We start from the raw sequence: 17425 nt of genomic DNA, 5'->3' as shown, positions 1-17425 counted from the left end.
AGGGGTTTTACCAGAGATTGCGGAACAGTGGCCCTTGCCTGGAAGGACTGACGGACTCAAATGCAGTGGCGTTTTTGTGAGAGGCTGTGGTGGCCTCTGTGCAAGGCTGTGGTCGAGGTCTTGCGAGCGGAATGGGCGTGGCAGGCGCTCTGCCCTAATCTTGGTGAGGACTTGATAAGACTGGCTGTTTTGATCCTCACGGCCTTCACAAGTCTGCCTCTGCAAAGCAAGGCCTTGCCTCCCGTCTGAGGGTGGCCAGAGCTGGAGTCACGCACTCTGGGATGGCAGGTCACACGTGTGCAGATGCAGCCAGGGGAGCGACCTCGTGTGGCAGTGGCCCTGTCACAGCCTGGCCTGCGGCTCCTGGGCTGCAGTCTGACTCCTGCCACAAGCTCTCACTGTGTGGATGCACGGTCCACCACAGCACTTCCAAACTGTGGCTGTCTGTAGAAGCTCCTCAATGCCTTGTGCGGTCGGTCACTGCTGCTCCCAGCAAGTCCGCGTTGGGACAGAGAGGAAGGCTGCATGTCCCCCAGGAGATCAGGCATGGTGTCCGGTTGCCAAGGAATGCAGACCCTTTTTTGGCAGGACCCTTGGGACTGGTGCTCCTGAAATGTGCCCCATTGCTTTCCTGGCTGCCAATTATGGAGGTCCAAGGAGAGGCCCCAAGGAGCTGTGCTGAGCAGTCCTACTGGCCAACGTGGACTGTGCAGAGCAGCTCAGAGCTTTGGGGTCGCTGCTGCTGTCAGTAAAGCTGGCACTTCCCAGGCTCCCAGCCCTGCCTGCCACCCAGCCTACGGCTCTCTGAACTTCTCTTCATGCCACACGCCTTGGCAGGTGCTGTTACCGCCTTCACTTTACCAAGGACCGACTGGCTGGAGGTGTCAGTGAGTGGCAGGTGTTACCTGATTCACGGTAGGATGGTCCTGATACCTGACCAGCCTCCCTCTCAGGGCTGGTCACCTGTGCTGCCCAGATCTCCTCTCTGCTGGGGGGTTGGTATGTGCCTGAGGATAGCAGCCCCTCCTGGTCGTGCTGCTCTTCTGCTAGCACTGCCCACAGCCCTTGAGGGCTCCTGCCACTCAGGCTGAAAGCCCAGCTCCTTGCCCTGCCAAGAAGGACCAGGGAGCCTGGCAGAAACAGGTGGCCAGTTTGCTCTTTCCACCACACCTGACCCTGCTGACCATGGCCCAGGTGGCCCCTGGAGACCTGCCACAGGAAGTCAGCCTCTCCCATGAAATGCAGGTGGCCTTTCGTGTGACTTCTGCACTGACCACTAGCACAGCTTCTGTGGGCAGGACAGCCTCCGTGGACCTTTGGGGAAGAATTTCCTGTGTGGGTGCTCCTGGGCAGCCCAGGCACTTAGGCCATGTCAGATCCAGACAAACCACAGAACATGAAAATTGCCATCTCCTGCTTTATTGACAGGTAAATTGTTCAAAAATGTTCTCACAATTCAATAATTACAAAGACTTAGACTTACATTAAAAAAGTAAAAACCAGAACCCCCAGCAGGTGCCTGCCCAGCGTGAGGCCCGGGAGGGCAGGCAGGTGCTGGGTGATAGCCAGCGGTGCCACACCCCTCGGTGCATACCCAGCCAAGCGCACCCGCCGTGGGAAAAGGGGAACCCGGTCTTGGGCTGCGACAAGCTGCATCTGCTGCCACAGTGAATCACAAGCCTTATGAGATAGGGCCACAGACCTGGTCACTCAACACAGGACACAGAGGGGTGAGGTTCCACGCGCAGGCGTCACCACGCCGTGAGCTGGGCCACGTGCAGGAGTGTCGGGCGAGTCTACGTGATCCACACGGGCTACTAATCACAGGGCTCCATGCGGGGCGGGAAGGGAAGGCCACAGGGTGTGCCTGCAGGTGGCGCTGGCTGTGGCAGGAGGCAGGAGCCGGTGGCGAGTGAAGTGCAGCTGCCCTCACGGTGCGGGTGCTGCTGGCACCTCACAGCCACGACCAGAGTGCACTAGCTCGCAGGGACACGAGCGCCACTGGGCTGGGCATGTTCACCAGGGGTCAGTGGGACTTCCACGGCCGACTGCGACAGCTGGATGAATGGAACGGTCACAACCTGACCTCCACGTTCCTGTCCTCAAGCTCCAGTGATGCTGGGAATGAGACATGGCTCCTACTCTTGCCCTACGGTCGGGGACACAGCCTCGGGAGCCAGGGAAAAGCCCAGGTGCTGAGGCCGAGCCCGGAGCCACCTGCTTTCTAAGCGAGCACTTCTCACGGGTCTCTGCTGAGGCAGCTGGCAGCGCCACGCAGCCTTCCCGGCTGGTTTTTGGGTGGGAGGGAGGTGTGTGGTGGTCCTTCATGTGCAAACAGAAGAGTCGCCTCACGGCTGTGCAGACAAACAGATCTGGTCTACTGCCACGAACAACGTGGTGTAAAACTGATCATTACTATAATAAAGACTTTTCTTCATCTCGTATCTACAAACGGATCTACATTTCCTTGGACAACACTGGAGGGTCAGCTCAGTCTTGGCACTGATGTTGGGGCCATCCCGGCTCCCTGACCCCATGGTGGTGCACTGGCAGCGCCTCAGGCATCACAGGCTGGCTGCTCCAGGCCTTCGAGGGGGAGCTGGCTCCTGTGGGGGGAGTTGGGGCTCGGCGGGCCGCTGGGGTTGGAGCTGTTCGAGGGAGTTGAGTGTTTGGTGGAATCTGAGTCAGGCTGTCAATGTAAAGAGAAGAACACATGAGAACCAGTTGTCCTGGGCCTGGGAGAGCCACACAGCCCTGCCAGAGGGACAGGTACAGTGGCTGTTCTTCTCCTGTTAGGAAAAACACTATATAAGCTATTCATAAGGTCCTTAAGCTTGCCGGTGACAGCTTATAAATGCACTTGGAAACAACCTGGTACTGATAACTACAGAACATAGTGATTCCACAGTGAAGAAAGCTGACCTGCAACCAAAGGGCCAAAAGGCACAAATGACACTCTCCTATGGGCCCCCAACACAATGAAAGGGCCTTATGAAAAATCCATAGCTGATACCATTCAGTGGCAAGAGACAGCTTTATTCTGAGATCAGGAAAAACATAAGCGTGCTGGTTTGACCGCTGCAGCGCAACCCTGTACTAGAAGTTTTAGCCAGAAAAGCTAGGTAAGAAAAGGCTGTGGAGGTGCCCAGCTGGACAAGAAGCAAACTGATCTATATTTGTAGAAGACACGATTCTGTACATGGAAAAACCCAAAGAACCCACAAAAAAATCACCAAATGGATTCAGCACAGTTAGAAATCAGTTGTGTGTCTATCCACCAGCAATGAATAGCCTGCAAAGGAAACTGAGGAAAACAAGTCCATTTGCAATAGTGTCCAAAAGGATAAAATAAAAAATAAATTTAACCAAGGAGGTGAAAGATTTAAATGCTATAAACTGCAAATCACTTCTAAAAATAAATACATACAGAAATAAGTCAATGGAAAGATATCCCATGTTCATGGACTGGAAAACTTAAGATGGCATTACTCCCCAAAGTGGTCTACAGATTTGGCAGAATCTACTGAAATTCCAATGGCTTTTTTTCAGAAATGGAAAAGCTAATCCTCAGTTTCATACACAAGTACAAGGGCCCAGAATAGTTAAAGCAATATTGAAAAGAAACATAGTTCAAGGACTCACACTTCCCAAACTCACTACTTCAAAATACACTACCAAGTGACACTGTGGTACCAACATAGAGACAGACATACAGATAATGGAACAGAATGGAGGGACCAGAATAATACCGGTGGTCAACTGATTTTCAATATAGGTGCTGAGGCCATCCAGTGGGAAGAGCAGGCTCTTCAACCAATGTGCTGGGGATTCACACGCAGAAGGGAGTCAGAGCTCTTCCTCACACCACAAACAACTAACTCAAACAGACCAGCAGCCAAACTACCACAGCCAAAACCATACAGCTCGTAAATGAGAACAGGTGTAAGACTTCATCACCCTGGATTTGGCAACAATGGATTTTAGATAAAGACTTCTAAAGTCTAAGCAACAGAAGAAAAAAGAACATAAATTGGAATTCACCAAAATTAGAAACTTATACATCAAAGGACATTATCAAGAATGTGAAATGATGATGTAGAGGAGAAGATATCTGCAAAAGATATATATGATAAGGATTCAGCATTCAGAGTACATATAAGGAAATATCCCAATTAAAAATGGACATGGGCTGGGGCTGTAGCTTGGTGGAGGAGCATTTACCTAGCATGGGTGAGGATCAGAATTCAATCCAGCAACACACACAGGAAAAGAAAGCATAAAGCAAAGGACTTGAGACAGTTGTCCAGAGAAGGAGTATGAATGGCCACATGACAAGATGCTTAATATCACCTTATCAGAGAAACAGAAGTCAAAGCCACAAATGGTACTTTACAGATAATGGAGACACTGGAACTCTCATACATTGCTAGTGCGAAAGGAAAACAAAGTTGCTGTGAAAAAATTTTTGGTAGTTCCTCCAAAAGCTACAACAGGCCGCCTGTCATCCCCACTTACTTGGGAGGCTGAAGCAGAAGGATCGCAAATGCCAGGCCAGACTGCGCAATATAGCAAGACACTGTCTCAAAACAAAAATTAAAAAGGGCTGGGGATGTGGCTTAGTAGAGAGCACCCTGGGTTCAATCCCCAAATCTCTAGAAGCAACAAAAACTAAACTAAAATAAAAGTTAACAGAATTTCCACGTGACACAGCAGTTCCAGTTCCAGGTACATACCCAAAAGAAGGGCAATCAGATACTCAAACATGCGCACACACACGTTCATAGTGGCATTGCTCACAACAGGCAGAACAGAAACCGCCCGGACACTGTAAGTGCAAGAAGGGAAGCAGCGTGGCCTGTCTGTAGGATGGAATGCCATCACTCAGCCTTAAGATGGCACAAAGTATGGCCACAGCCTACAATGCAGACAAACAACAGGGAAGTCAGACACAGAAGACAAATGTCCTGGAGGAGAACGTGCTCAACTGAGGAACGGGGTTGTGAGTGTCAGGAATGCTTCTGAACCAAGAGCAGTGGAGGCAGTACAGCACTGAACACCACCACGCTGTTCAAATTAAAATGGCCACTCAGGCTGGGCGTGGCTCAGTGACGCATGCTCAGGGCCCTGGGATTGGTCCCCAGCACCACAAGAGAATAAATAAAAAGCCACATTTATGTGTCATGAATGTCACATGAATTTCAGAGGAACAAACAAGGTTCCCGTGAACAGGTGCCTTACGTGGGGACAACAGGGTCCTGCGGGGCTCCCGAGGCCAGGGACAGGAGGAACACTGGAACAGAATGCTCACCGGCAGGCACTAGGAGCGGGCTGGTAGAACAGCACCCGCGACCAAGGATGCGAGGAAGCGTATGGTTATGGTATACAACGTGCGCAGGCGCGGAAGCCCAGAGGCTGCTCGGGAAGGCTAGAAAAGGACCTGGCCAGCCCTGAGAATGCTGCCAGTCGAGATGAACACCCCAGGCAGACTAGGGTGTGTGCAGGGGGTAGGGTGTGTGCAGGGGCCAGACCTGCACCACCAGGACCCTTCCCAGCAGTGCTCAGCGCCCCCAGGGAGAGCACAGGTACTGCACTGAAGACACACACACACACACACACACACACACACACACACACACACACACACTGCACTGAAGACACACACACACACACACACACACACACGTTCTTTCAAGATGCCAGGACAAACAATACACTGCAAAGGTTTTTCTTCTGGGGGCTGGAGATGGAACCTGGGCCTCACATGTGCTGGGCAAGTGCTCCACCACGGAGCTATGTCCCCAGCTTTTTTTTTTGGTATCAGGGATTGAACCCAGGGTCACTCAACCCCTGAGCCACATCCCTAGCCTTTTAATACTTTATTTAGAGATAGGGCCTGGCTAGGTTGCTGAGGCTGGCCTTGAACTCTCAATCCTCCTGCCTCAGCTTCCTGAGTTACTGGGATTACAGGCGTGCACCACCGCACACAGCTTTCCATTGTATTTTTAGACAGGGTCCAGCTACGTTGCCCACGCTGGCCTCCTGAAAAGCTACTGAATACACTCCAGAGAAGATTTATCTAAACTGAAAAAGATAAACTGGACTGCATAAAAACTACAAGTTATTATGTGATGAAATCACCTCAAAATTAAACGACTATTAGAAGACATGAATCTGCAGAAAGTGTCATGTGTCAGCAGCTGAACATCACATTCCTACAGTGTTCCAGTGGAGTCTGGGGACGTGGGGAGGGGAAAGAGGGTGAGCTGGAAGACCCGGCCTCAGTGGGCCTCCGGTGGGCAGCAAATGCTAGACAGCGCTCTGTGCTGGGCTGAGGCAGAGCCATGTGGTGACACTAAGACCTCTCACTTCCAGGCTGCCCTCAGCGCCGTACGAGTCCCAACTCACTTATCTGTGTCTTGGCCACACTATACACGGGGAAACGGGGAATGGGGTAGTATGGCCTCAAAGCACAGGAGGTGCTGCTGCCCACCCCCCAACCTGGTGTTGGGGAAGAGGTGTTGGTGGAAAGGAGAGCAGAGCCAGAAAGGAAGGTCCTCCAGGACTAGGGCACCTGCTGGCATCCCACATGCACATGCAAAAACTACAGAAAATTCTGGAAGGCTGGAGCTCCTGGGAGGAGATGAATTTTCAGGGAAATTTTCATCAGGATGTGCCTGTCTCACCCTCGGCAGCTCTGCTGGAGGGGCTAGGATGGCCCTGGGGCAGCAATGGCCTGAGCAGGAGACCAGGACTCATGACCAAGGAGGGGCCTCCATGCCTCCCTTAGGGCACACAGAGCTCTGGAGGGGCTTGCGAACATGCCCAGACCTCCAGGCCCGGGACAGCTCCCTTGGGGGCCTCAGCTGCACAAGCCTCCTCCTCCTCCTAGCCCTCAGCACACTTGACCTGGGTGCTACCCGAGAGGCAGCAAAGCATCCTTCTCAAAAGCCCCTTCGGTCCTCTCCACAAGTGGACTCACAGGTGGACATGCCACTTGTGTTGCTGGGGCAAAGCCCTACCTCTTTGTCGAAGTCCTGGTCAGGGTCAGACATGCTCCTCAGAGGTATGGTCCCTCCGGGCTCTGGCCCACCTGCAAAGCGAGGACAGCTTTCACCTTAGGGAACAGCTGCGAGGTGACAGAGACTCAGGTCCCTGCTCGGCCCGCCCCTTCCTGGTACCTGAGGAGGGCCAGGAGACGTAGGGCTTGCTCCTGCAGGGAGGCTGCCGGGCCAGGCTGGCGGGGGCAGGGCCAGGCCTTTCTTCCTGGGTGAGGGGTGCAGCACTCTGGTGGGAGAGAGCATCCCATGAGCAGGGGACAGTGACCAGAGGCTGCACTGGCATCCATGGCCCACAGTGGCATCTGCATGATGGAACTGGGCAAAAGGGCTGCAGATCCCTGGACATGGTCACCTCTCGGTTTGAGCTAATAACTGGCATGCAGTTTCCAAGTCAAATCCTGTAGTTGTTCTTTAGTGTCGGGGGGATGCTTCTGGGGATTGAACCAGGGGTGCTCTACCATTGAGCTACACACCCAAACCCTTTTTTTTGGGAGACAGGATCTTGCTAAACTCTAGAGGCTAGACTTGAACTTGTGATCCTCCTGCCTCAGCCTCCTGGATATGATAGCTGGGATTTAGGTGTGTGCCACTGTGCACAACCAGCACACTTAGAATTTTTAAAAAGTACGTTACCTGTTCATACTAAGAAGTTAGAAACCCTTCTCTGATGGATGGTTTCCTAAGGGACAATGAGGTGAAAATAGGGTCTGCCACCAGCCCAGATGCCTACCCATGGTGCAGCCAGTGGCTCAAGGTGGTGTGGGGATGCCCAGGACAAGGAAACTGCTCGAGAAGGGAGCTCAGGCAGGTGGCCACGTGATAGGTCAGCATGATGGCGAGAGGCCAGGGAGCAAGGTCCTGGGGGGCCCTGCCTTTGTGTTTCAGAGCCAGCTGCCTGCACGGGAGTCCTCGCCCCACCCCGCCCCAGCCATGAACGCACCAGAGGCAGGTCCATGAGCACCTGCATCCCGTCACCCGGGCCCATGTGGGCCACGTGGTTGAAGTTGGTGGGGTTCGATATCATCTTGGATCTCAATTCTGGGTCTCTGAGCATCTCCCTGGGAAAGGAAGTGGTTTGAGCTTTAGGAATATGTAAAAATCCCCTTGGCTGGGAGCCAGTTCTTCCTCCCATGAGGCCCGGCCAGCCAGGGCCCTGGCCCTTACCGCCGCTGCTGCAGCCTCTCCTCCTCCGGCACCTTGAAGACAAAGCGCCGTTTGCTTCGTGTCCGGAGCATCTGCTTCTTGCTGCTATCTGAGGTGTCCGGCACGTTGAGGACTGTTCCTGCAGGACGAAGCACACAGTCACCGCGGCTGCCGCCAGCAGGAAGAGCCCCGTGCTCCCTCCATCCGCTGCTGAGAGCTACCTGAGGACTTGCTCTTGAAGTAGATCAGGCGCGGAGGCTCACAGCCAAGGAGGTTGAGGCTGCCATCAGAGTTCAGGGGCCTTATCTGTGTTGGAAACCAGAGAGTGACAGTTGTGTGTGGCACAGGTGGGCAGAGGAAGCCCACCCACACAAGGCCTCCATGCTGCCTCACCCTCCGCAGGCCGATGGTCTGCACCCACTCCATGGTCTGCACGTCGAAGACGTCGACACCGTACTCGCTGTACACGGTGACGTGGGAGCCGCTGCAGCCTGGCACAGATGGAGCCAACAGGTGAGCGGCAGCACTGGGCCTTGCCTGCTCCGGCCTCCTAGGGCCACCTTGGGCTGCCAAGGTACAGAGGAGGGGCCACAGTGCTCCCAACTGGGCTTCGTGTTCCCACCTTACAGGTCACGTTCATTAAAGGGTGACACACATTTAACGTGCCACCAACCCAGCCTAACTGCGTGACGTTTGGTGCTAGGGATGGAATCCAGGTGCTCCACCACTCAGCCTTTTTTATTTTTGAGACAGGGTCTCGCTTAGTTGCTGAGGGCCTTGCTAAGTTACCCAGGCTGGACTTGAACTTGCGATCCTCCTGCCTCGGCCTCCAGGGTAGCTGGGATCACAGGTGTGTGGCATGCACCCCGTCTGTTTATCACCGCCTACACACCACAGCAGAGATGCTGAGAACGATTTTAAAAGTTTGCTTTTTCATCTAGTTCTCATGCAAGAAATGAAGGTTATAAAGGTTTATCAGTTCAGGCCCAACACATTTCAAATTCAGGAGGGGCCAGCTGTTCAGCAGCACCGTGCAGTGGGTTCCTCTCCCAGAGAGGCATCAAGTCGGGTTCTGGGTGAGTGTGTGAGGCCTCCCCACTGCACGGTTCTGTGACAGATCCCCACGGACGTGGGGATCCAGCAGCCTGCTCTGAAAACACATGGTGAAGGAGTACTTATGGCTGGAGTACCTTCCCAATGGCTGACAACAGCCAGCCAGCTGCTAGGTTGAGAGTGGGTACGTGAGGTTGCGGGGATGCCCCGCTTTGAGGATGGTGGTGAAGGCCACCTACATGACCTGATGGACAGGGGCAGTGGGTGTCCACTTCCCACAGGGCCACCCTCTGGGCACCCTTACTGCTGCCACTCAAATTCAGTCCCCAGGTAGCACCTCATGGACACATAGAGCTGAAGGTCAGCAGGCCATGAGGTCCACAGAAGGCTGTGCCCAGTCCCCTGAATCCGGGGCCAGCCACTTCATCCTGCTCCAGCTGCAGAGCACCTGAGCACCTTCGCTTCACTCCGTCACAGCCTCTCCCTTTCCCGAGCAGGAGAAAGAAGTACAACAGGGCCAGGGAGGTAGACAGGGTGCCAGGCCTGGTCACCAACCTTTCAGAAGTGACATTCCAGACACAAGGTGGTTCTCTTTCTGAGGGCCACATGCAAAAGCTGACCCTGAATTAACTTTAAGGTGCGCATGCTCCACAGGGGAATCCTGGGGGAAGCACTCTTAGTTGCTGTGTGGGGCTGTGTTTCTGATAAACGGTTAACTGAGATGTCTGAAGAAATGTATAACCTAAAAAATTAATAGAGCGGAAAGAACATGGGCTTTGGAGTCAAGATGAGCGAGTCACAGAACCCCTGTGGTTCTCGGTCTACTCTGCAAGACATGACTGGCAGCTTTCCTAAGAGATAGTCAGGCACACAGCACTCAGCAGGCAGCTCCATACAAGCACTTCTTGATCCTAAAAGTTAACTTATTTTTTACCAGCTCTAAAACTGACTGGGCATCCATGTTATACACAGAGTAGAGAAGAAAGGAGACCACAAAGGCAGGGGTGCAATGACCTCAGGGCCCATGCTGGCTCTATGTGGCCAGTTGCACAAACACTGTGCTAGTGACCCAGATCTCCTCCAACTTCAACTGTGCCAAACAACCAGAGGGCCTTCCTGAGAAGCTGGAGCTCTGTGTGGCGGGAGTCCTGCGCTGGCTGCACTCGAGGCCAGAGACCAGAGAGTGGCACCACAGCCCAGGCCCGGCCTGTACCACCCTTACCCCACCCTACTATCCTGCAGGACAGTGTGGGACACTGCAGCCCCCCAGGCCTGGCCACAGGCAGGGAAGACAAAGGCTTCAGTTTGAGGTGATCAGGGAAAAACATGGCAGCCACCTCCTATCCAGCTCCCTGACCTGGGGCTGCGTATCCTGCTGGCTGCCTCCTACTGCCCTGCTCACTCCATGACAGCCAGATGGAGAACTTCAAGGCAAAGGCTGGAAGTGACCACCTGTCAGGCCCAGGCCATCCCAGCTCTGTCCAGTGCCACTGGTGTCAGCCAATTACCAACACGGCTGTTTGAAAATAGAGTGGCTCCTACCACCATCAGGAAACACTGGCCCCCAAAACCTGCAGCTTATTATGTTGCTGTGTAAGTTTAGATAGCAAGAGGAAGGCCTTTGAAAAAGGTCCAACGCCAGGTCCCTTCTTCAGTTCACTCTGCCTCTGCCCACACAAGTCCCTGTGGGCTTCTCTGTGGGGCACCTGTAAAGCCCCTGGGGCAGGCAGGCCGGGGCCTCTGTGGGGCCCCTGTGCTGCCGCAGCATAGCATCTGACCGGTGCTCGCCCCAGGGGAGCCTGGGCCCCTCCTGCTCCTACAACTGCTCAGCTACAGACTGGGAGACAAACCACAGCAAAGGAGCACATGCCGACCGTGGACGTGAGAAGCGGCAACGGGGTATGGCAACAGAAAACATATACATACTACAGGCGACAGGAGCCGCAGGCCACATGAGCTCCTGCATGCGTGACCTCCGGCCTTGAGGGTCCACGTACAGTCCCATGTGGCTGAAGCAAAGCAGGTACTCCTCGCTTTTGAGCTCCACAGCACAAAGGGCATCGAAAGACTGCTGTGAGAGGAACGCAAGCGAGGGGTCAGCGGGATTTACCAGGTCTAGGGACGGCCCGTCCCCCTGGATGCTCAACAGAGAGAACCCAGAAGGGTAGCCGACACAGAGCCTGTCCTTGAACACGGCCATCCACTGCACGTGTCCCGGAGCCACCAGCTCACTGAACTTCCTGTGGCAGGGCTTAGTTCTCTGGATCTCATAGCAGAGCACCAGCCGCTTCACGGCAACGAACAGGCAGGTGGAGGAGCTCTTCCTCAGTGTCGCTGTGGCTATGAGCTGGCAGCCTTTGGTTTCCGGAAGCTTGATGTCAAAGTTGCCTTCGGCTCCATCAAAGGAAGACCATGGACAGAGGTGCACGTGGTGGTTCCGGCCACAGAGGAGGATGACGATTTTTTCCTTGGGTGCAAGCTCAATCTGGTACACCTTCTTACAGTCGGCAGCGCGGACAATCACTGGATTGCAGGGAGGACAAGGGTGAGGGGCACCATCAATGTCTTGCACAACCCAGCTCTCCTGGGCACCTGCAGGAAGGTGCTTGCAGCCCCCACGTGGCCAGCCCCAGCCACCCTCAACCACAGGGCCAGAGGCACGAGCACCCCAGAGCCCCTGCCCATCTGCCTAACATAGTCCTCTAACACCTCGATCCCCCATGCCCACCCACCCTCTCCCTACACATGCCCTCAGTGTGCCAGGGCCCTAGCTGGGCATCACTCCTGAGGGCAGCGAGGCCTTGCAGGGGGGATATGGACCTCATAGCAGTTCACGTCCTAACTGAAGAAACCTTGGTTTGCATGCAGAGAACAAAGGCTGTATCCAACCTCCCCAGATCCCCCAAAAAACTCTGAAAGTGCCCAGCCCTTGCTGGCCCCACACTAACCCTGGACCTGTGCTGGCTCAGAATCTCCACCCTCACTCTGCTCTACAACCTGAAGAGCCAACCAGCCCGGGTGCTATGGCCACACAGGGCTTCTGGGCTGACCCCTTGCTGCACAGAAGGGCCTGCTGTCAGGAGAGGTGCACCCAGGACAGAGCTAAGGGACTGGTGCTTCAGTGCCCAGCAGCTGCTGGGTCCTCCTGCGAGGTGCACTCACCTGCACCCTGGAGAACCCTCACTGCATCACCAGGCCGTGGTGCCGTCGAGACATTGCCTGGACACACTAACGCACAGGGGGGCACTCAGCAGAGGCCGCCTCAGACTGTGTCCCCACTCAGCCTCTCCCTTGCTTACACAATGCTCCACGTGGGGACTTAACCTACACGTAGGGCCACACTGAGTGCCTGCTGTCAGCACCCAGGATGGACCCGAGATGCACGGGTGGGAGGCCCCTGTCACTCACCATCCCGGGTAACCTCGATGACGTAGAGCCCTTCTTCTAGGCCGACAGCAATCCTGTCTCCATCTGGGGGAAAGACATGCGTCCTGTGAGTCAGTCACCTGCCTCGGCGGACAGTGGGACAACTGTGCCCTGGGGAGCGTGGCCCTGACTGAACTTGGCGCCACAGCCACTCCAGCCTCTCTGCCCTGCTGCCCTGCGAGGACGTACCCACAATGGCGGCTGTGAGGACGGCCTTGATGAGCGGCAGCGTGCTGTCGTAGGCTTCCTGTGGGACGTGCACGACCTGGTTCCTCAGCCGGTTTTTGTGGAGGATAGACTGGAGTCCTTCCAGAATGCCTACCCACTTCCTCTTTTCATTCTCATTCTCTGTCAGAATGAGCAGTGAGCTGGTCTTAGCAGGCGAACCTAAGAGAGAGGCTGTCACCTTCACGAGGGAACAAAACAGACAGCAGCGGTCAGAGCCAGGCCCACCTAGGAGCCACCTGGCCCCACAAGTCACGGGGTAGGTCAGGCTTCCTAGAGCTTCTGCTTCTGTCCCTGCAGGCCACACTGCAGGGGTCCCTGCAGCAGCCCCTCAGCTGCTGGTCCTGCGACTCGGCAGCAGTAAGTGGGAAGGGGTGAGGCTGTAAACACAGCCCCGCAGTTTCTTCCTGGTCAGATTTTATTTGATTCTTTTTTTTTTTTTGTGGTGCTGGGGATTGAACCCAGGGCCTTGTGCTTGCAAGGCAAGCACTCTACCAACTGTGCTATCTCCCCAGTTCCCTGGTCAGATTTTAGTTGACTGCTCTTGCCAAAACTGGGGTTTAACTGCCCACTTTGATTCCTTGGGTAACTTTATTATAATTTAAAAGTATACTCTTAGAAAGTGTCCAGGAAGACAAAGCCTCAGACACTCTCGCCTACAGCCTCCTTCCTGTGAGCGTTCACCAAGAACTCATCAGGAAGCTTGGAGGCGTTTGGCAGCTGCACGGTGGTCATGCTGAGCACATGTGGTGGCGAAGTTTGTACTGTAAGGGAGAGGCTGTTTCTCAACAGAGAAGAAGGACTCAGAGACTTAAGCAGTCAGCCAAAAATTGACTCGCAGGAAAGGGAGGTGTGTGTGGTTCTTTCTCTGATCCACAGTCTTCCAGAAACTTCCTAATGCCATAGCAACTAACACTAATTCAGGGAGAGGTAGGCTCAACTCAGCCACAGAATGGCTCACAAGCCAGGTTGACCTAATTAAGAACAATTTCCCCTCAGTTTTACCGTGAGTGAGGAGCAAATGCTGGGGAGGGGTGTGCCAGAGTGGAACCCTTCTGGAACTGCGAGGCCCTGCTGCCCAGGCAAAAGCTGAGACCAGGTGGGAAGGCACCGCTGGAGGTGAAGAGGGAAGGCCAGCAAGGTGTGTGGGAGCCCAGGAGGGACTGGGGGGACAGGGGCGCATGACGACCCGGGCAAGATGGGAGGCGGGGCTGCCAGGTGTTCCCGAATACCTGCTGCAGCACAAAATGCTCTCAAGAGCCGACGTACTTTAACCATGAGATCGCCCCCTCCCCCCAATCCTGGGGATGGAACCCAAGGGTGCACGACGTCTGAGTCCTTTCCACGTTTTAACTTTTGGGTACCAGAGATTGAATCCAGGAGTGTTCTACCACTGAACCACATCTCCAGTCATTTTCAAGTTTCATTTTGGGACAGGGTCTTGCTAAGTTGCTTAAGACCTCGCTAAATTGCTCAGGCTGGCTTTGAACTCATCATCCTCCTGCTTCAGCCTCCTAAGCTGCTGGGATAGGACTGTGCCACTGCACCCAGCAACCATGTGATTTTTAAAATAATTAATGAAATAGCCTCCAAAATATAGGGGGAAAATCAGAAAAAAATCATACCCTGAATATACACGGAATGTCTCGGCGTGTTGCGTGGATGACATCTGAGGCCAGAACTGAGCTCACTGAAAACTCGTCATCCCTGGTAAGAAAGAAACACAACTGGCTGCCATCCTTCAGCCAGTCACTCCATGAAGAGGGACACCCGCGCCAGGCTACTTGCCCCCACAGCAGTCCCTGGCTACCTTTTGGACCAGGAGACATGTAAAACCAACTCCCCAGACACCTGCAGAAGCTAACGGCCAGGATGGCTGAGAGCACGGCCTGTGCCCTGACGCGTGCTGCCACTGGCCCACAGTTACGACGTGTCATCAGCGAGGGCACAGTCAGGGGCCACTCCTTAGCCACGTGTGGGAAAAGGAGGCTCGGGTCAGCAGGGAAGCACGGCTCCAGCACCCGGGACGCTGGCTCTGCGTGCCAGGTGCGGTCTGCCCTCAGACAGTGCCCGTGATGTGGGCTCACGCCAGGCTGGGGCACATCTCTAATGGCAAAGGACCAGCAGGAAGGACACTGCTGCAGGTCTCTTGCCCTCTAAGAACCAACGCTGCAACCCGAGTCTCCAGGCCGGACCCTGGCCAGTGCAGGTATTGAGCCTGCTGCCAGCACCTGCCATACCAGGTGGCACAGGCCTGAGTCCAAGCCCTGCAGTGCCTCCTGCTCATCACTGGCTTGACCTGCATCAACAGTGGAATCCTGTCCCCCACTCTACAGACAGGGAGAACAAGGACCAGAGGCATGAAGTCAGAGAGGTAACAGGAGGATGGCAGGCAGAGGCCCTGCCACTCTGCATGCAACTGATGCCAGGGTGGTAGGATCAACTGACAGGAGAAAAGATGAGGTCATGTGGCAGAGCTATGGCCACACAAAGCTCTGGTTCTCACAAAGCTCCCCAAGGTACATAAGGGCACTGGCGACTAGTTTGTATAGTTTTTCTCTGGGATTCTCTGCTTGTTCCTGGGAGTGTAGTTTTATGTTAAATGTCCATCTGGCAGATTTGCAATTTACAAATATTCAAAGCAGGAAAGTCATAGCATGTACTTAAGTACCAACTCAGCTTTCACTCACCTCTGAAACAGCACACTGGGGAGACAGAGGAATGAGCAACATTAACGATTACCCCAGTAACAAACTCACTTTAGCTAAAGAGCAATGTGGACCCAGATTCACAGAACAAGGGTGGTGCTGCAGGAACAGACCTGAGGTCCAGGACTTGGCTGGCGACGACGCCTGGCTGGGTGGACTTGCCCTCGGGCAGGTCGTACAGAAAGAGCTTGCAGTCACAGACCACCGCGTAGGCCCGCTGCCATCCCTTCTTCACCCCCGTGGGCTTTGGGACCTACAAATGAACAGTGACCACGTTTCTCTGGACCAGGGAGGCCAGTCAGGGCGTGTCTGGGCAGCAAGTGGAAACTGCCATCCCCTTCAGTCCCCCACTTGCTCCCATCTGTGGCGTAACTGTCTGTTTCCCGAGGCTGGTAGCCAGGGCTGAGTCTGGGTGGAGTGGCCCTAGCCTTTCTAAGCTCAGGTCACTGCTGAGCAGGGCTCCACACATGACCAGGTGATGCAGGAAAAGTGACGATGCAGCCAAGAGCCAAGCTCACACACAGAGCACCCCAGGGTACTGTGGCTGGGAAGGACCTGGGGCTCTGGACACCTGGCTTTTCACTGGCTGTGCTCAGCCCATGAGGAAGGGAGTGTGGGTAGACCAGGTGAAATCTCAGTGCTTCCATGGGGCCTCAGGCCCACTCAAAGGCCTAAGTGCATCATTCCCAGGGAGGGAGGCCTCCCAGGACCAGTGTGAGGGTCACTTCATTCAGTGAAGGCACTGCATAAAGAGGAACCGTGTTCAGTCGTCACCACAATTCAAAGACACCGAGAGCTGGCAAAGGAATGGAAGCTGCAGTCCCCCTTCCTACCTTGACATAACCCTTGTAGGCTGTTCCTATGCCTCTCTGCACATCCACACCGAGGGGCCTCTTCGACTGCTCGGGAGGGATAGGACACACCTGGGGAGCACTGTCTCTACAAGACGCATGGCAGGCGAAGGCACACACTGCAAGAGAACAGCCTGGTTCTTGTGCCCTGGAGCTAAGAGGAGGCAGCATGATGGCCCCAGGCACCCAACCCAACCAGGAAGGCCACACACAGGAACTGACCCCACAGAGCTTCCAAGGGACACACACGGTGGACTAGCTGTGGACGTTATAGCCTATGATGGTCAACAGGCGACAATCACCTGCTGCAGCCTTCTGTGGACACAGCAGGTGCAGGATGACCAGGCCCTAACTTAGTGATTGTAAGAATGAAGAATGACCTGTCCAACTCACAGCTGCACCCTCCCAGGACAGGTCTGCCTGTGGAAGGAAGCTGGTGCCAGAGCATGTCAGGGTCACATGCCGTGACCTCTGGCGCAGTGGCTGACACTCACCCTCACAGGCGTAGCCTTGGCGGATCAGTCCGACCATCAGTGAGGTGCAGTGGCTGCACTGGGTGGGGCTGGAGAAGGACTTGATGCTGAACTGATGGGCTTTTGGCTGAAGAAGAACATCAAGAAGTTGGTCAGGCGGCCCAGGAGCCAAGTCCATTGGGTCATTCTACTTTTTTGTCTTGAAAAGCTGGAAGCGTGACATTTTTCTCTAGACACGTGTTCTGGAGGGCTAATCAGAGTGGTGGGTGGAGCCGAGGAACGGAGCCAGACACGGGCCCACACCTGCTCCCTGCAGTGATGCTGGCTCCCTCCAGCACTGGGCTGAGCCGTGGTGCCAATTGGCACAGCCGACCTTCTCCCTGGCGGTAGCTCAACTCCCTTGGATCAGCACCAACTGGCTTTTGGGGCCAGTCTGAGCACACACCTGGGTTGGGCTGTCACCTAGATGCCTTGGGTATGTGATCAAG

General features: G+C 54.7%; 1 protein-coding gene across 2 annotated transcripts in view; it reads right to left on the bottom strand.

The window, feature by feature from the left end:
• Window positions 1–1399: 1399 nt before the first annotated feature.
• The window catches only part of CDC42BPB (CDC42 binding protein kinase beta), a 92741-nt gene continuing 76715 nt past the window's right edge, over window positions 1400–17425 (bottom strand). The window contains exons 24-37 of one of the 2 annotated variants that reach the window (XM_079130066.1): window positions 16959–17064; window positions 16447–16583; window positions 15727–15866; window positions 14531–14612; window positions 12870–13086; window positions 12663–12725; window positions 11181–11777; window positions 8595–8692; window positions 8423–8507; window positions 8223–8340; window positions 7999–8116; window positions 7179–7284; window positions 7020–7090; window positions 1400–2689 (exon numbers count right to left, since the gene is read on the bottom strand). In XM_079130066.1, coding sequence (XP_078986192.1) covers window positions 2558–2689; window positions 7020–7090; window positions 7179–7284; window positions 7999–8116; window positions 8223–8340; window positions 8423–8507; window positions 8595–8692; window positions 11181–11777; window positions 12663–12725; window positions 12870–13086; window positions 14531–14612; window positions 15727–15866; window positions 16447–16583; window positions 16959–17064 — 2070 coding nt within the window. In that variant the 3' untranslated portion in view covers window positions 1400–2557. Of the gene's footprint in view, window positions 2690–7019; window positions 7091–7178; window positions 7285–7998; window positions 8117–8222; window positions 8341–8422; window positions 8508–8594; window positions 8693–11180; window positions 11778–12662; window positions 12726–12869; window positions 13087–14530; window positions 14613–15726; window positions 15867–16446; window positions 16584–16958; window positions 17065–17425 lie in introns of those variants that run through there. The other variant, XR_013762281.1, reaches the window with a different exon arrangement.

The sequence above is a fragment of the Sciurus vulgaris genome (assembly GCF_902686455.1).
Source record: "Sciurus vulgaris genome assembly, chromosome: 2".
Taxonomy (NCBI): Eukaryota; Metazoa; Chordata; class Mammalia; order Rodentia; family Sciuridae; genus Sciurus; species Sciurus vulgaris.
The sequence above is the reverse complement of the archived record's forward strand: the minus strand, read 5'-3'. Positions and strand labels throughout refer to the sequence as shown.